General features: G+C 45.0%; 1 protein-coding gene across 1 annotated transcript; it reads left to right on the top strand.

Annotated features, from left to right (window-relative positions):
- Positions 1-9,941: 9,941 nt before the first annotated feature.
- On the top strand, positions 9,942-11,177 carry GPR19 (G protein-coupled receptor 19). The gene has a single exon (XM_062490898.1). It carries the CDS (start codon positions 9,948-9,950, stop codon positions 11,175-11,177), a length of 1,230 nt encoding a protein of 409 aa, XP_062346882.1. The 5' UTR covers positions 9,942-9,947.
- Positions 11,178-19,138: the final 7,961 nt, after the last annotated feature.

Genomic DNA, 19,138 nt, shown 5'->3' with positions numbered 1-19,138 from the left:
ATACCATGCCAATTAGTGGTGGAAAAAAACTACATTGATGGCTTCTTCCTTGACAGCATTTTTCAGTAAAAAAACTCCACTAGAAACACATAGTAAAAAAAAAATAATTATAGACATGTACTTGGAGTTCTCCACTGAAAAATGAGGGAAAACAAAGGAAAATACCCAGCCTTTGTTGGTTCGGTTTATCAATGCATTTCAAGTCAGAAATCCCTAAACAATTGAAATCCATGCTCCAAACAAATTTCTTGCTTAGTTCACAGGCAGAAAGTTTGTCAGGATTCAAATGATCCCTTCCTTCCTTAAACTTGCAGTGCAATACAATTTCTGGAGCCCTTGCAATTCTATCGGAAAAACATTTTTGAGAGGCGACTGATAAAGATTTTGGCAGGATTGTTATTATTCCAGCTTGCTTAATAAAGTGTATGTGACAGAGAACATAAGGAAATGGTGTTTGTGCCATTCCCCATAGAATAAAAAAGGTACCAAATTTTAAATCGGGGGCAAAGCAGAGGAATGGAGACCAGGCTATCTGAGTTTCAGTATCCGCGTGGGAATTCCAAAAAAAAAAAAAAAAAAAAAAAAAAAAAGAAAAAAAGAAAAAACCCAAGAAGAAAGGCTCAAATTCCCGGAGGAAACTAGTTAAATATTCTCTCCACCTCCCTCCTTTTATTTATTCGCTCCGTTCCTTTCAATCGGCGGGGTCCCATGGCGACCATCGTGGGAGAAAAGCATCCTCTCCAGCCGCCGCGCTCGCCATGGCAACCGGCACGTCAGCGCCGGCAGCCGGGCCCAGCCCCGGGGCCCTCCCGCTGTCCCCCCGGTGTCCCCCGCTGTCCCCCCGGTGTCCCCCGCTGTGCCCCCGCTGTCCCCCCGGTGTCCCCCGCTGTCCCCCCGGTGTCCCCCGCTGTCCCCCCGGTGTCCCCCCGCTGTCCCCCGCTGTCCCCCCGCTGTCCCCCCGGTGTCCCCCCGGTGTCCCCCGCTGTCCCCCGGTGCGCCGCGCCCGGCGCTGTCCGTGGTGCTGATGGCCCCGACGGGGCGGGAGCAGCGCCCGGGACCTGCCGGGGGGCGGCCGCAGGATCCGCATCCCACATGACATCCCAGAAAGGAGCTGGGCAGCGGCCACCCCTGCGAAACGTCATTTTTTTTTCCTCCGGTGAAGAAGAGGGGTGGAATACCCCGTAACTCCCGTCAGGAGGCTTTGCAAACAGCCGGGCAGAGGCAGCTGCAGAGCCGGAGGTACCCCGTGGTTCCCAGCATGACCGGCACCTTCCCAGACGTGGCTGCACTTGGGATAACCAGCAGAGCAAGGAGGAGAGCAGCGCCTTTGGGATTAAGCTTTGGAGCAGGTATGTGGATGCATAGGGGCTGTAGCTAAAGGAGTAATTCTCCCTGCGGAGGCAAACGACATGATCTTTTCCACTAATTTATCCTATGTGTATTTACTTATGTGCATTTGAATCACTTGGGGTTTAGCCAAGAGGACTCATTCCTCAGGAGAAAATGTTCTGTGAGGCTTGAATTTTAAGCGTATTCTGCTGAAAGCAGGGGGTGTGTAGAATTACTGCAGAGTAACTCCCTATATTTTCTGGACAAATCTATATTCTCTCTATCTATAGTCATTATCTTTCAATTATGTTACTTATTTGTTTGAAACAATCTCTTGACATCATCAGTTCAGTGAAAACAGAAAATTACTTTACAGCAATGGAGCAGAGCAATCTGCTCATCTAGTTTTTCTGCCTCTAAATACATTCAAACAGCTTCTTCCTTCCTCATGTCATTGCTATAGAACAGCTGCTTTTGTATTTTTCAGTCATTAATTTGAAAGCATCCTTTCTGAAAGCCCTGTCTCCCTTTATCCGTGTGGGTGCCTTGGTGCAGCTACCCAGGGAAACCCCAGAGGCAGAGCAATCTTTGCTTATCCATTGCCAGCACAGGCAAGAGGGATGTTCTGGTTTAGCTAATTCAGGCATAGACTCTCTGAGAATGCATAGCAATATTTCTCATTTACCCAGCTGGCTTCCAGCACGTCAAACAGCATGCTGGCTCCACGGAGTAACGGGGAACTCAAGCAGCCTTCTGCTTTCAAAAGGCCATTTGTTTGTATGAGGCAGGATTCATAGCCAGTTCTTTCTGGCAAAGGTTCTCAGATGTGGTTCTTGAAGGTTTGTTGTTAAAGTCACTCTTAACCACTTAAACAAGTGGCTTGGTTTGCAGAAGAACTGGTTGCCAACCCAGAAGTATCCTCAAAAGCTTATTTGGGTGTCTAAATATGTATTTATGTTTTTTTTTGAAACCTGATTTATGAGTAAGCTTGATTTCTGATTTATTTTAAGCATTCTGGTCTCAGGTGACTCAATAGGGGGAGGAATCTTTACACCTTGGATGCATGTGGGGAGTTGTGCTCCTTGTCTCAAAGTAAGAGCTTGCAGATTCTCACTCCCCCACAGCTCTCCTGTGAGGCCTCTCTTTGCAGAGATGTGCAGTGCAATTCCCACACCTGGCTCACACCATATGACCTCCACCTGCATTTTCCTTTGTAGCTCCACCGGGTGCAGTCTCTCAGGTGTTTAACAGAGAGCAATTTCAGTCAGACAATGCGGAACAAACCCCTAACATCCTCAGGTGGAGCCAGCTCACCCTCCCCACCAGTTCTCGCAGCACCAAAACATGATGCATCCTTGCGTGTTTGTGGTTTCTGCATTCCAGCAGCTTCCATCTTTCCCTAGACTTTCCCTCTGGCAGGCAGCACACACAGTTCTTGCAACTGGCAGCCTGTCCACAAAGGCATCTCCAGATCAGGGGCTATCAGCAGCCCAACACCTTGCCTCAGTGGCTTCTTTATCCTTCCTGAGCCTTGTCCAGCAGAGAGACTCCCCACAATCATCTCCACATCAGGCATTTCCAACCCAACTTTGGGCTGTGCATGGCCTTCAGCCCCCCCAGCTTCTCCAGCCAAGCTGGTATAGGGAGACTGAAATGCTCCTACTAATGGCTGTATCCTCTGGCAGAGGCCCATGTGAATTTTGTTCTACTACTTATGCAGGTCTGCTCCTCTTATTCCTACCAGATAAGTCCTCCTGGAAGCATCTCAGGCATCTCTGATTATAAGCCAGCACTGCCACCCCACTCTCTGTCACCGTGTCTGGCACAGAGACCCGTGCCCTGTGAGCACCAATTCCATGTTTCCAAGAACAGTCAAGAGCCATGTGACAGGAACTCTCACATCCCAGCACAAATGTTCACACCAGTGCAAAAATCCTGTTGCTACATTAGTGTTTTGTGTGATGAGAAAACAGTTTCCACAAGATTTCTTGTCAAGAATTCCCTTCTGCATAACCTTTTCACACAAAACCAACAGTAAAACAAAAATTCCTCAAGTTGTCCTAGGGGGAGAACTTGTGCTCCCTGCTGGTGAGAGAGTGAGCTAAAACTGCCAAAGTCCTTGCTGTAGCTGCTTGTGCATTTTCCCTGTGGGGGAGAGGGTGAGAATTTCCAAGAGATGAGCAGAGAAACCACCCAGGCATGAGATTCACCACTGCTTATCTGTGAACACCCACCATGGCAAAGCAGCCCTGGTAAGCACCGTGTTCCTCATATCAAGCAGAAGAATGTGCTGTGGGCAGGGCCTGGTGTTGCCAAAAATTAATGCAAGCATGTGGGAGAGAGCATCTATGTTTTTATCTCTGAATCAGGAAAGGGTATAGCCTAGCCATGCCCAAGACTCAATCCCCATTAGGGAGGACAAAAAACCTCCAAAGCTGTATTGCAAGGTTCTCTACACTCTTCTTGGACAATTTTAGTAGGTGGAAGCTGTTGTTAGAGCAAAGCTGGAAATTAGGTCAGTCCTCCTTCTGCTTGTTCCCACTTTTTCGTGCCCCACAGTCACACTGGGCACAGATCTGGGTTCTGCCATATTTTCAGATAATTATTTTTAGACATTTAGGGCTAACCTGGAGTTTTGCATACTAATCCCAGAAATGGGAGGATAAAATAAAGCCCTGAAGCACTTAAACCTGCAGGGCTGTCCTTTGGAGGCAAGAGTTACAGCTCTAAGAAGAGAATTGCAACCACTGTGTAACTTTACATTTCTAAAAGGTGTGGTGCCCTCTGAGGAAGTGAGGGTGTCTAGCTGGGTAACACTTAGCACAAACCTGGCTCATATTTTACCACTGCCTGTACCTGGACCAGAGCATGATGTTGGGTGTAGGTGGAATCTGCAGTTAGTAAGGGCTCCTTCTCAGTGCCAACAGAGAAGAACATCTCAAGGTTTAGGTGCATGAATAATTACTAGGTTTTAGCAACTTACCCCAGGTTAATAGACCTACAGTGACTTCCTCTAGGTCAGTCTCAACCCCCAGTAAATACATGAGAAAAATTCATTGCCTCCAGATGCAGGGAAAAGCTATTGCCCCCAGAACATTTAAGACCACAATGAACTTCAGGAGATGGGAATAACTGTTAAGCAGACTCAGTCAAAATGCAGTGACTTGTGACTTGTGTTCAGGTTTGAGTCCTGCTCAGTTTGAATCCTCCTCATCAAAATTATGCCTTGTGGAATTGCCCTTAACCCAGTGCTCCAGATCACAGTGGTTACTCCAGGTGTGAGCTGACAGACCCAGAAGGAATTGATGGACCCTGCTCTTGTTCCAGTTAGCTACTACATGTCTCTCTCCTTACTAAGTTCAGTTAGAAGGATGAATCTGAAAAAGAATTCTTCCTCGATCAGCCAGTACAACAAATAAAAATTGATTCCAATCCCAGCAGCTGTTGCAGTATTATATCCTTGTCCTCAGTTTTAATACCTTGTTAAAACAGTCAGAACTTGAAGAGACAAAGAAGGCTGATGGCTAAGAGTCTGCCTGGGTGCCCTGAATTTCATCCTGCATACAGCAGATATTCTTTAGATGTACTGAAAATTAGAACATTTCCTTCTTTTATTTGAATCCATCCATATTTCCTGCTCCCATGACCTCACCCTTCACTACAGGCTAGGCCCTCACATCCTGGTGTAATATGCAAAAACAGAGATCAGCTCACTCAATTAGTTCAGCTCAGAAGCTTTTACGATCACCTGAGCCATGTCCACACCAGCACTGAGCCATCCATGAGCCAATGCATGCCTATAGTCAGGTCATCCTTGGTTATCCACTCTGCAGGACAGGGATCTCCACCAGCTGAGTGAAGCTAGAGAGCAGGCAGCAGCATGTGAGATGTGGGCACAGATTTCAAAGGCTTCACTGCACTCAAAACATGTTATTCTCCTGATAAAATAGGGGCAGATGTTTCCCATCCCCACACAATGGAATGCAGAGAGTGAGGAGGAACACACTTCACCTCAAGAGGTTTTCAGTCTTTGCTCACAAGAGCTGCCCAGAGAACAGAAACACCTTCGTAAGAGGAGCAGGGCAAAGAGCTGAGCATTTTTATGAGCACCAGAGCAGAGGAAAGGACTGGCATGGAAACTGTGTGCTTGCAGAAGCATGTGCATCTGCATTCCTCCACTGGAAGCAGGACTAAATGGCCTCAATATGCACAACAGTCATCTCTGCACAGCAAGGGACACAGAGAGAGGCTGAAATACTGCGCTCTTCTGCACAGGGATTTCTACATTGGCACAATGCACTCACAGGGCAGTTCAGCTGAATTTAGGCAGGGTGGATGTCACCTTCTAGCATCTCACAGCCAGACAAAAGCCCCCCTCCCCCATCCTGATTTCATTTACTCACATTCCTAATGTTGATTACACTCAGTAAGATGAAGCATTTCTCTTCCAGTCTGGCAGCTTTTCCTCTCCAGAGAGGGAAGTTTATGGAGTAAATGACCAGCTTAATTCTTCTCAAATAATTTGCTGGGCCAATGCTCGCCTGGTGTTTTGCAGCTATGATGCAGAGAGGTAAAATATGTTGAATAATAAAGCCACTCTGCTAGTGCTTAGGTCAAGTAATGTACAATGATCTGTTTATTTAGCTGCATTTCTAATCCAGAAAAACTATAGTTGGGGGAAAAAAATGCCTTTTCTTTTGATTAAACATTAAAAAAAAAAACATTTACTGCATTCCTTTGTGAATCTTATTAGGTTTTGCTCTTCCAAATTGCAATGGGCATTGCATTTTCAGACAGGACAGTGAACATGCTAACACACAGTGACTATCCCATATGGGCTTTGTGCAACAGCCAAGTATACATGGCAGTTATTTCATGAAGCTCTTGTGGCTCAAATAGTTAATATCTAAGTAACAGATCTGTTTTGGAGAGCTATCAGCTGAAAATGGAGCTATTTGGTTTCTAAACTGCAAATTAAGGTCAGTAAAATGGAACTCTGGCACCAGGAAATCCCTCTTCAATGATTATGAGTCATCTCTCATACTCTTTCTCTTCCAAAGCTAATGCACAAAAAGTAGGTTTTAAACAGAAATACAGAAAGGCCACATACCAATTTCAAAAGGATGCCCACTCTAAAATGCTTGAAAGACAAAGTGAGATTTTTGGCACTGCTGGATCCATGCAGACTCGTAATTACTGGAAAGCAACCATTTAGGTCAGTATTTTATTGGTTTAAAGGGAAAATTAATAGAAGCATTTTTTGTTAATTAAAAATGTAATTAGGTCTCACCTACTTGCTTTATGTAATTTTTACTTGCTGTGTTTCTAAATTTTTGCTTATGGACCTTCAGGACAAAGGGAGTTGACATAACTCATCACTGGTTTTTATGGATCTGATATTTGCAAATTGAATGGTTCACTAACACTTAAACTATATTTCAGCAAACAATGCAGCAAACACAGACATGAGAATTAGGGATAAATAATGTAGCAAGCCATGGTATCTCCAGTTATTTGCATCTCAGACCCATAAAGAGTTGTGCCTATGCTGAGCTTTTTATGGTCATGTTTCCTTTTGGAGCATTACTCCCAATGCAGAAGTTCAAGTCTCCACTATAAAAAACAGAATCATAAAAACCAGAATTGCTCACTGAAGAAAAATATATGTTGGGCCATAAACACTCGGGCTCTTAGAACTGAATCAGGGCATGATCCTGTTCTCAGTGTCACATAAGGAAATGGGCTCGAATAGAGATAATTTAAAATAAAAGAAATTAATTTCTGGTCAATTTAAAGAAAAAATTATTATGAATAGGAATGCAGGAAACTCAGAGCACAGTGGTTAATCAGATGTTATTTTACTTTTTTGAAAAATAAAACAAGTAACCGCTGTACAACCAGTGAAATCCTAGGTTCAAGTTAGTTAAATTCCCTCTAACTGCACCTATATTTTCAGCTGTGCCTCATGGGCAGTGTGTTAAATGACTTGGGAGTTTTCCAAAGAAGAATCAAAAAAAATCAGTATTAGCTGCCCCTCTACACAGTGCCTCTCCTTTTCCACTGACAGAGAGGAAACCAGCACCACACAAGAACCACCTGTGCTGAATGTGGGCAGCTCTTCCCACCCTCCTGTTGACTCCTCTGCCAGCAAAGCTCCAACACAAGGCAGCTGGATGAACCTCCTGGAATTCTCCTCCCTCTGGACACCCACTGGTTGCTCTCCATTGGGGTCACACACTGTTCTCTGCCCAGGGCTGCTCAATTCCTATCTTCTCCAAGGCATCTTTGAAGGTAACCCAAGCTCTCTTGTGAACAGTGACTGGGCTGACTCCTAGTCAACATGCAGCAGGAAAAAAAAAAAGCCAAAAAGTACTGTCTGGGCACTACAACCCTGTAACTATTTTGGGGTTTACCCACCTGCAAAACTAAATGTGTCTGGTCTGAGCAGATTTGGCTCACAAGGAGAAATACCACGAGAACAGTGTTAGCAAGTCTGCCTATTTTAACAGCTTAGAAAGGCCATTTCATTCTTGCATCAGACTTCCACTCTTCTTCAGTATTGGCCAAAACATTTTATCTGATTATTCTTCTCTGAAGTTTAATTTGTACAGCTGGCTATTTTTAAATTGCACATACTTCTGAATGGCAAGAAGGGAAATTAAGGAAGAAAATTATCCCAAAATGTTCCTTTCTATCTAGTTAATAGGTTCCACGTGTATTATTTTATTAATGATAATTCTAATAGGTAATTTAGCAGGTTGCACTGACAATGCATCCTGCCACTCTGCCAGACACAGCAGCACAAATACCCTGCCAACACCTGGTGACAGCAGGATTTCTCCAGAGGAGCAGATCCATCCAAAGGAGGGTAGGGAAAGACAAGCAGGAGCCTTCTGAGAAATTAGGAATCATTTGCGAGGCAAAGCCTCTAAGAAAACAAAGAGGGAAGGCAACCAAGGATGAGGGGTAAGGCAAGGCCAGGCTGGGCAGCACTCACAGCCCTCCATCAGAGGAGGGGACAAGGGGCAATGTATGACCTGCTGACAGTGCCCCTTCACATGACACAGTCACAGTAAGTACAGGCTCTAAAAATCTAGAGAAAAAAAATCTTCTATAACCATACCAAGCAATTATTACTTCTTTTCATCTTCCACATCTGATGACCTTTTGCACTTCATTATTGAAGGGGACATGGCAAAACAGCACAAGAGGCAAGATCCCAAATTCATCCAGTGGCTCTGTGCTTTCAGGCTTCACTCTGAGTGGGCAGACAAGGAGAAAATAATAGGTAGTAGATGCAGAGCCAGAGTAGGCACAGCAAAAAGCATCAGAGAAGCATTGAAAAAAGCCCATCAGAAAGCAAACCTGGGAATCTGGATCACTTGGAAAGCTGATGAGGATGATGGTGGTTTTTTCAGCTTGTTCATTTGGCTTCCCAGATGAACTTTTTAATCTTCTGGTCATTAACTGGATCCTGATTTATCTTGCACAGATCAAGCTCTGTAGTTCAGCATTCTCACAGTAGACCCATAGAAAAGACTTTGTATGTCTAGTGAGCAAAAGGCTTTGCATGTCAAGATGATGATTGAAAGGACATCAGACAAGCAACAGGGTGTCTGCATTTTCACAGCCATTAACTTTCAGGTTTTTTCCATTTTATCCCTGTGACAGGCTAAAACCAACCCAACCATCTGGCTAGACTCAACACTGGAAACTATCTAGCAATGTAGTCATAGAACAGGAGGCCACACCTGTCACATTCTGTGGTGGGTCTGCCAGGGGGGTGCGGGAGAACAATTTCATACAGGTAACACCCTCAGACAACCTGTAGTTCACAGGCACATTTGACAGGTAATAGATTTGGTGTAACCCAGCAGGGACATTGGTACTCCAGGGACAAGAACAATGGCTCAAATTGCACACCCTGAAGGCCTCTCAGCTGAAGGGCTCCCAGAAATTCAGCTCACTTCATCCACAAGGGTCTAAGGACCACTCAAGATCAAAACAGTCATTCTTGCAGAGGTGTGGGGCTGGTGGTGAGGGTGCTCAATCCCAGAGATTGGGCAGCGCCTCAGCCCCAAGGGAAGGGCTTCCCACCACAGACATTCTGCTCCAAGGAAAAGCACACAAAAAATGAGGCTATAACCTGGTCTGGTCAGGGCTTACATACATGGTAATGGTCTAGATATTTCTCTGGACTGAGGCCTCTTATTACCTGGGGACCCTCTGTGTTGACCACAGGGTCCTGCCCTCCTCATCCCCCCATGAAGGTAGGGTTGGAGTCATGGGGCATATGGCACAGATGTGGAGTGGGGCTGTGGGGAACAAAAGTGAAAGAGCGTGAAAGGGCATGAAAGGCTGGCAGCCAACTCAAACCACCCAGAGAATGGGGTGGGATCCCCCAGACACAGCCTGTCATACCACCAGCTACAGGGGAACCCATAAGCTGTATTTCAGTGTTAGCCGAGAAATACAGAAGTCGCAGTATATATTTCTACTATTGAGAATATTCTTTTGTAGGTTAAGATGAGTTTTTCATACACAGCTGTTCAAGAGAACCTTTTCTCTCCTCTCTGTTTACAGCCTGATCAAAAGACATGGCCGAGTTTGCTGGCAGCATGGATAACAGCAGTGGTCCTGTTCTCCTCCTCACCTTGCTCCTGCTGCAGAACACGAGCAGCCCCAAAGCTTCCACCCCTCCTGCTGACTACGAGATGGCAGAACCTCCAGCCCCGGGGGTTGGCTCCAGCAGGAACCACTCTCTGGTAGAGTACGGGCTGAGGCCAGGGGAAATCGCAGCTGCCGGCGTGGTCTGGGGAGCGCTGTGGCTGATCTCTGTCTTGGGAAACTTCCTCGTTTGCTTAGTGATCCACAGGAGCAGGAGGACACAGTCCACCACCAACTACTTTGTGGTGTCCATGGCCTGTGCAGACCTCGTGAGCAGCGTGGGGAGCGCGCCCTTCCTGCTGCTGCAGCTGAGCTCCGGGCGGTGGATGCTGGGCAGCGGGGTGTGCCGGCTGGTCAGGTACCTGCAGTACCTCACACCCGGGGTCCAGGTCTACGTGCTCCTCGCCATCAGCGTGGATCGGTTCTACACCATTGTCTATCCCCTGAGCTTCAAAGTGTCCAGAGGGAAAGCCAAAAAAATGATTTTCGCCTCTTGGCTCTGTGGTGCTCTGTTTGCATCACCGGTCTGTTTTCTCTATGGCTCCAGCAGTGATCACCACTGCAACTTTTTCCTCCCCGGTTCTTGGCAAGGATCTGCCTACAGTATTATCCACCTCCTCTTGGTGTTTTTGATCCCATCCTTCCTCATTATCCTTTTTTACCAGAAAGTCATTAAATACATTTGGAGAATAGGCACGGATGGAATGACTGTCAGGAGAACAACAAATATTGTTCCAAGAACAAAAGTGAAAACCATCAAGATGTTCTTAATGTTAAACTCGATGTTTCTCCTGTCCTCTCTCCCTTTCTTTGTGGTACAGTTGTGGCACCCACAGGAAACAGATTACAGAAAGAGCTCCTTGCTTTTCCTGGCCATCACCTGGATCTCTTTCAGTTCCTCAGCCTCTAAGCCAACTCTCTACTCCATCTATAATGCAAACTTCAGAAGAGGGATGAAAGAAACATTTTGCATGTCTGCCATGAAATGCTACAGAAGCAATGCATACACCATCACCACCAGTTCCAGGATAGCAAAAAAAAATCATGTTGGTATTGCAGATATTCCAGCTACAGCCAAAAGTGTCCCCAAAGACTCCACCTATGATGCTTTTAACAGAGAAGCCAAGGAAAGAAAGCTTGCCTGGCCTATTCCATCCAATCCCCCAAATACTTTTGTCTAGTGGGCTTCATTGTTTTGAAAAGTTACTCTGTACCCCCAGAAGAAGGAGTTTTGTCTCCTTTTGAACCAATGTATAGATACATATTTTTAACCCAGCCTTGGGAGGGGAGGGGGGGGCAGGGAAGAGATGTTTTATTTTATTAAATGCCTTGGGTTTGATGCATTTGTTCTATTTCGTTTCAGTTACTACATTCTGCTTTGGGAAACTCCTCTCCCAGAATCACAAGCAGTGCTTATCTGCAAAACAAGAGTCCTTACACTCTCTATCTGTTGGGAGAAAAGGGAAAGAAAGAAAAACTGCACATTTAAATCCCTTTACAGGATGGGCCACGGTGCATAAATGCCTAAATCCGCCCAAAGCCATCGAGGCTTCCTTCCATTATGTCCCTGCAAATACAGTTGTGCTGGGGTTGTCCAATCTGTTGAGACCCCACAGGTAAGATGTCGATATGGAGGGGGGCTGTTGGCTTTAGCCTGAGCCCACTGGCCTCATCAGTGACAAAACTCCCACTGGGCCAGCAGGGTCAGCATGAGGTCAGCACTGGATGCTTCTGCGTCTTTGTCCTCGCGCCTCTCCGGAGGCCTCGTGGTCCAAACTGCCCAGGAAAAGTCCCCTCCTTGGTTTCACCTTCCCCAGCCCCTCCAGCTGCTTCTGCCCCCAGCCTGGTGCACCCACCCTGAGGTGGCAGAGCCGGGAAGAAGAGCTGCTGAGCAAAAGGGGCCACGCTTGTGCCAGGCACCCGGGGCCTCCTCACATCTGAAACTGGCCGTGTCTCCTGGTCTGCGCCCCTTCGGCTGAGGCACAGCTCTGGAACCTGCAGCAAAGAGTGGCCTTTTCCAAACAGCAGCAGGAACACAAGCTCTGTAGACTCATGCTGGCAGCACCTTCCACTGTTTGGGCATGTTTGAAGAGGTCCCTAACAGGTGTCCCAGAGGACACAACCTCTGGGGGACCTGTGGCTGCAGGTGGAGCTGACTCCTGCTGCTCTTTCTCTGCCAGCACAGTGAGAAAACAGTCCAATGGGAATGGCTGGGCTTTCAGTCCTGCTAGGACAGGGAATGACAGTGGAGACCAGGGGGAGAGGCAGGAGCTTCTTTGCAGGCCCCTGTGCCCCCCAGCATTAACAAGCTCATGGGAAACAGGTGCTGTGCAAGGGAGACGTGGGTCTGTGGGCATGGACACCTTGGGTCCTGCCTCTTGAAGGACATGCTCTGGAGGCAAACTGGGCTTCCTCCCTAGGGGACATAGGTCCACTTGTATCACTAGGAGGAAGGAACATGCTTACGTCCCAGAAACTGTTTCAGTGCTAGCTTAGAAATACAGAGGTGGCTGGAGCATCCAGGCAAGAAAAACATCATCCAAGAAGCAGATGGATTACTGATCATGTTATCATTCAGGGGGTGGTGTAGTCAGCAATGAGAGAATGTGTGCTGGACTCTCACTGTGTGTGATGATCACTTTGTGCTGCTTGGAAACCCTGAGGTTCCCCAAGCTCAGCTATGATCCACCTGACAGAGAGCTGGTTGGCAGCTCACAGACCCATCCTGTCCTTTCAACCCACTCCAACCCCTTTTCTTGCCTTGTGCTCACCAATTTGCTGATGTTCTCTACCCACAAAGGCTGTGTGTGGACAGTGCTCAGGCAGGGCAGTGTCTGTAGACGGGGTGGAAAGCAGGAGGAAGGACTGCAAGGGTCTGGCAGGAAAAGGACCTAATGAAAGGAAGAGGAGGAAGAAGGGAAAAATTTAAAATTAAAATTTAAAATTAAAATTTAAATCCTCATTGAAAATGGACTTTCTGAATGAAATTTTTTTCATCCAAAATCATCTGTACTTCCTGAAACAGAGAGAATTTTCCCCCTTTTTTTCTTTCAATGAGTTATTAATCTCATTAATAAGAATTGGGTTGAGTCTTTGTGTGTAATATTGATTTATTGTCTCAATTCCTATAGCATTGCTACTGTGCTGCCCAGTAGAACACCCTCAAAAACACAGGTAACTATTTATCCTCTAAATCCGGGCAGCACTAGCATCCTGTTGGTGAATTCTGCTCACTGTGCTGGATAAAGGTAGCCCAGGAAAGTGCAGCCCAGGCTGCTGCACTCCTTGCCTGCAAAGATTTCCTTTTTTCACTTCTTACAAAATTGACAGGAGAGTTCTGTAGGGTTCAGAGTGGAGGTCTGCCCTTCCCATTACCCCATTGTTTACCATGGCCTTGATTATTTGAGGACAGGGCAGAGAAAGCAGAAAAGAGAAAGGAGACCTGACACGTCCTCTCAGCCTCCATCTGTCACTGGCAGGAATGAACACCCTTCACAGGGTAGCTGCCAAACAGTGGTGCCATTCTGTAAATCCAGAGCAGGTCCAGAATGACCCTGTCGCAAAGTCTGAAGGACAGGACAAACAGCTCCACTCTGCTTGCTCAAAGCCCATCTGCCCATTTCAGGAGCACTTTGCCTGAGAACCAAGGATTTGACCTCTTCAGTTGAGAGTCTCAAGTACATTCTTACTATTCTTCTTCTCAACTAGCTCTGACAAAGTCAGTACATGGTGAATAGTTGGTCCTCATAGCTGGTCTCTCTGGGCCAGTCTTGGGTTTGTAAACCTCCGTCACAAATTCTCCGTTATTTCTTTACCCAACTCCTTCATTTCTTGCACAGAACTGGCTCCAGACCAGCCTCTCCTCAGAGCATGGCCAAGCATCCTCGAGTCCAGGCTATCAGAGGCACTTCACACTCAGGGCATCCTAGAAGTATTGTGGACAGTTTGATCCCAGGTGTTAAAGCAGGCAATGGAAGACAGTGTTCAGATGTCAGCTATCCCTCCTCATACTTCTGTTTCAAAATCTCCAGCTCCCAGCTGTCTACAGGTAAGAGACATCCCTGGTCAAAACCCCCTCAGAGAAGGATTATCTTTTTTTCCCTGCTTTCAAAGCAAATGTGGCACACGTGGGTTCCTGTTCATGCCTGGAGCCTGCAAGTGCTGCAGCAGTGAAGGTGAATAGAACAAGAGCAGCAGATACTACAGGGTGTAATAAACAGGGCTATCTATCCTTCTGCCATCAGCAGGGAGCAAGAGCACATGTGTGTTGGATCCCCAGGCTGACATCCCCTGAGGAGAATTTCTGCTGGTAATGTGGGAGTGGGGAATTCCTTTTGCTGAGAAATAACGCCACATGTTTGGTAAAAAACTTACTTCCTCCTCCTCTACGACACAAAGTAAGGTTGGAAGAACCCACACTGACAACAGGAACAATTCCAGCGTGTATTTCACAAATTCAGAAACCCCCATTAAAGAAGGATCTGGTATTTCTCATTAAAGCCACTAGCAAGAAACTCCCATGAATTAGGAGACAAGAGGACCTTGAAAGTGAGACAAGACCAGTATTTTCTGTCTGTTTTATATTCTGACCTGCTTGTTTCTTGCTGAACCACCACCATATGCTTAGTTTTTCTTTGCCATTTAATTGCCTCTGACACAATAAAAACAGATCTAGGCTAAGCAGGCCACATCAATTTTGCAACATTATTTTTACCTTTGGATTGGAGACTGAAACACAACAGTTGTTCTTTTGGTGAGTAGTTTTATTAAACAGAAGGAACTGAATAAAATGAGCCCTGAGGTCACAGAGGACCACAGAGTCATGGTTACCTACCTCCTGCTAGGCCAGAGTCCAGAGGCACAGAGGACACTTGTTTCTTCAAGTCTACTATGTCTCCCCACCTTTCAAAAGGTTTTTCACTACAGAAGGTGTGACACAACAGCTAGGGACACACTGTCCCCAGGCTGAAAGAGCTGGTAGTTCTGCACTGCCATCATGGGCTCTAATCACCCTGCGTGAACCATGAGTGAAGTTCTGGAGGCTGGGTCTCTTTAAACCACCTTTCCACATCAGTAAAATCCCAGTCACTTGTATAAGAGTGAGCATGAAGCTTGCCATGGCTTCTTTTAACCCAGACTACAGTGCTAAAAACACAAGAGCAAGGGGAAAGCTCTCTCACTCCTTCCATCACTTTAGGACAGATGATGGGCAGATGGACAGATGGGTTTAGGACAGATGATTTTGGTAGCACCAATGCCAGGTATCTCCTGGTTTGCCAAGGCCCCAGAGGTGTCAGAGACAGGAGGCAGATAATGGACTATCTAAACAAGAACTGAAAAAATCTGTAGAATTTGCCTGATCAATATAGACATTAAACCAACAGAATAAACTCACAGTTCACAACACATCTCAACCCCATCTGCAAAGACGTTCTAGAAGAAAGCACTCCTGGGTCTCTTGCCCATCCATCCCTGAGTTTTAAATGTTTCCTGTGTAAGAACGATACAGTGCCAACCATTAGACTTTTTTTTTTCTTCCATTAAGCTGACACACGATAAGTAGAAATTCCATCACTGCCATTTATACTTGGTATTAAGTGGCTTGCCCTTGGGAATTCCTATTACAAATTGTCAAATTATGTCCCTTCCTTTTTATTTCAGCAGAAAGTTGGATTTCTGGTTAAGTATATTTTAAAAATTTCCAGTTGAGGGGTTGGGACTAGTGAGAAGCAGACACTCACATTACTTGTACTTATTTTTCCACCAGCTGCACAGAAGTGACTCCAACGTGGCTATCATCAATAATTGGACTTAAGGGTTTCCATATGCCCACTTAAGAATCCCCAGAGTTTTTTAGTCTCCTCAACTCAACCCATTTAAATTCAGATTTAAGTTACATTGATTTAGGAGTTGGTGTTCCAAGGTGCTGAACATATGCCACCAATTGCAGCTGAAATTCTGAATGCTCAGCCCTTCTCAATATCAGATCCTTCCTTTTTAAAAGAACAAAAAGCAGATTTGATGTTTATTAAAGCCAGGCCTATATACTCAAAGAAAGGGTTATTAACTCCCTAAGTGATTCTGTAAGTTAATATGTCTTTATTAGTTGGCTCTTTTCAACTTAGCAAGTATTGTAGAATAGGCCATTATAAATTACAGCAGCTTTATTTGAACTGGTTTCTAGTAAAACGTAAAACACCTACTGGAAGATTGTAGTATAAATGTCACCTCCTGATGAGCAGTCTGGACTAAACCACAGGTTTTTTCCTACACTACTGCTAATACACACAAAGTCTTTAATTTGTTTCATGAAACATGTTCCTGGACAATATTCAGGTTCCTGGACAATTTTCAGAAATGAAAAATTCAGCAGTAATTCCTTTGTGTGTGCAGCATCTCAGCTGTTTCACACCAACTCTCAACTTGGTCCCACATTTGCAGGGGGATAGAAAAAGAAAAAAATATTACATCACTAAATAATTAAATATGTTCTTGTCTCATACCTCGGCAGACACAAGCTTTTTCTCTGCATGCACCAATAAAAGGAAGAGATGCTTTTGGTGAAGAGGGACTGATCAAAGACTTGAATTTTTTTTGAGGCCATGTAGAATTCAGCAGCAGAGGCCACATATGGATGGATGTAATCACCCACCTTATTTCCAAAGGCACTATAGTTCTTCTCTTCAGCCCTGGAGATTAACCATCTTTACTTCTACACATACTCCACAGAGTCCCTCTCATATTGATCCAAATAGAGGAAGGAAAATTATTAAGAAATATCCAGAGATAGCAAGATATCAGATTAGTCACCAGCTAGCTGTAAATGCACCAGGAGTAGCCCTGATTGCATTAACTCACTGCTGGGAGCTCATCTGTCCTCTGGCTTTTTGCTGACTCTTGAGACAGCTCTTGCCACATTACTAACTTGGTCTTTCACACTCATTCAGGGCATCTTTGTCAGAATCTTCGTTCTTGGGTTGTATGGGGGTTTTTTTTGTAAGAAAAGGGATGCTGAGGATGTGGCCCACAGCATGACTGCATCTTCAAAGATCCCTTCTGCACATTGGTCATGTTAATTGCCAGAAGAAATTCCTAGCCAGGTAACAAATCACTGGAGACTGATCTTTAAGGGAAATATTTTTTTATTTCTTTGAAAGGCAGAAGAGGATTTTGCAAGGGGCCAGGCTTCCAAATCTCACCTTATCCAGGAGAAACAACTGCTGCCAAGTACTTGGCTCTTCCTTGTAGCCTGATTGCTACAGGAGAAACATTACTAGCTAAGATTTCCCTGTCCCTTGCTACAGTAAAATTGTGTCCTCCAAGGCTCTCAGTGCTCCTTGGAAGCCTCCCGACATCAGAAATAAAACTGAAGTGCACCAGTGTTGATCCTCCACTCTTACCACCTCCATGTAGACCTTCCAATCAAGCACAGCAGAAAGAAATTAGCACTTAGAAGAACCCTTGTTAAACCCTGCACTTGTCTCCATCCCTTATAACTAGCTTGAAATTGCTACTTTATAAAATTCTCAATGATATCCGAAAACAGTTATATGCTAATGAAAAAGAAGTTTTACAGTAATAAAGAAGATAATTTTAATCCATGCTAACAGGATATTTAAAGTTAACAGGATATTTAAAATTACAGCTGGTCAGGTATTTCTGACAGACCAATGCTAAGATGTATTAGTAACAGGCACATTTGGTTTCCTAAAATGCCCTATTTCATGCAAAGGAGATGACCAAGAAAAAAATGCAAGGTGAATGCAAGCAACCACAAGAGGCCATTCATCATTCTGCCTACATTTTTATATGAATACATTCACAGAACTGCAACTGTGCTCATTCCACATGTAACTGAGGGCAGAGGGATTAATTCAGACAACCTTTGTAATTGTTCTCCAGCTGTCAGTCAGCCTTTTTTTATCTGCCAGCATGTGTAGGCAATATTATTTCCATTAACAAAGCCATTCATTTAGTGGCATTGAACTGATATGACGACATTAAGTGAATACTGGAAAAAAAAATAGGGAAAAAATTACATAAATCCAAAAAGCAGAAACAGCTAATTGGCTGTTTCTCAAACACCCACAGCAAGCAACACTGGCTCCACTGATGTACCAGTAATTAAAAAGCTAATTACTATTTTATTTCAGAAAGTGAGGAACCCTAAGAATAAAGTAATGAGAAATGCAGCTGAGAATAATAACACTGTTCTCATCAAGAGATCCCTGCAGCACCATCACCTTGGGAAGGTTTACACACAGACTTGTCACAAGAATAATTAACTAATTAGAAAGCTAGAAAATACCTCCTTTCCCTCTCGCTATCTGAGATCCCAGATACGATTCCAGACTTAAATGGAAAACTAACACTATTATTGTACTTACTTTGATGAAAACTTTTCTGGGCTATGTTCATGAGATAAATGACTTCGGGCCATAATTTTTTTAATTAATCCCTTAATTCCACAGGCTGTTTCAGATACGTCATCCTAAACTGAATTTGCCTGTTCATTTGAAACCACTGCTGAAAATGCTGGGCAACCTAGAACTGCACAGAAATACAAGTAACAGAATCATCTAAATCCCAACCTTTCAACTGAATGAAGAATTACACTTTGCAAAACTGTTTCAGTACATGCCCACAACATGAGCATCACTGCTGTCTGCTAATGCTGTCACCTTCCTCCTGACCATACAGCTCATCAGAATGCTTGAGAAAGCAAAAACCACTCTGGGGTGAGCCAGTTCCAGCACTGCCTGTGCTAGGCTGAGAATCAAGAGGGTCCTGAGCTACAAAGGGTGATGCTATTATTAAGGACAGTGCAGAAGGGGTATTTACACTGATGTCACAGAGTGTGAACTGCAGAAGAGCGAGCTGGTGGGTGTGGTACAGAAGTGCAGAGGCACAAACAGCAGAGTAACTCATGCACAGTCCTCTGGAAAGAGGAACCCTTGACACCTTTTGAAAATAGCTGCCAGGCCACTTGGGAAAGAAAGAAGATTCACAGAATAGTCTTACCCTGTACCAAAGAAGGAATGCATTCCAAAAAGGAGATTTCAAAGGGGAGAGGAAAGAAAAAGCTCAGAAACGCAAACCAGAAAACACTGACTTAGCAACATGGCCAGCTCTGTGTTTGGTA

Source organism: Cinclus cinclus, chromosome 4 (assembly GCF_963662255.1).
Source record: "Cinclus cinclus chromosome 4, bCinCin1.1, whole genome shotgun sequence".
In the NCBI taxonomy this organism is placed as follows: Eukaryota; Metazoa; Chordata; class Aves; order Passeriformes; family Cinclidae; genus Cinclus; species Cinclus cinclus.
Note: the sequence above shows the minus strand (reverse complement) of the source record. Positions and strands in the feature narration are given on the sequence as shown.

What these genes read in the sequence shown, in the direction of transcription:
- GPR19 (XM_062490898.1), top strand. Translation starts at nt 9,948, where the DNA reads ATGGATAACAGCAGTGGTCCTGTTCTCCTCCTCACCTTGCTCCTGCTG.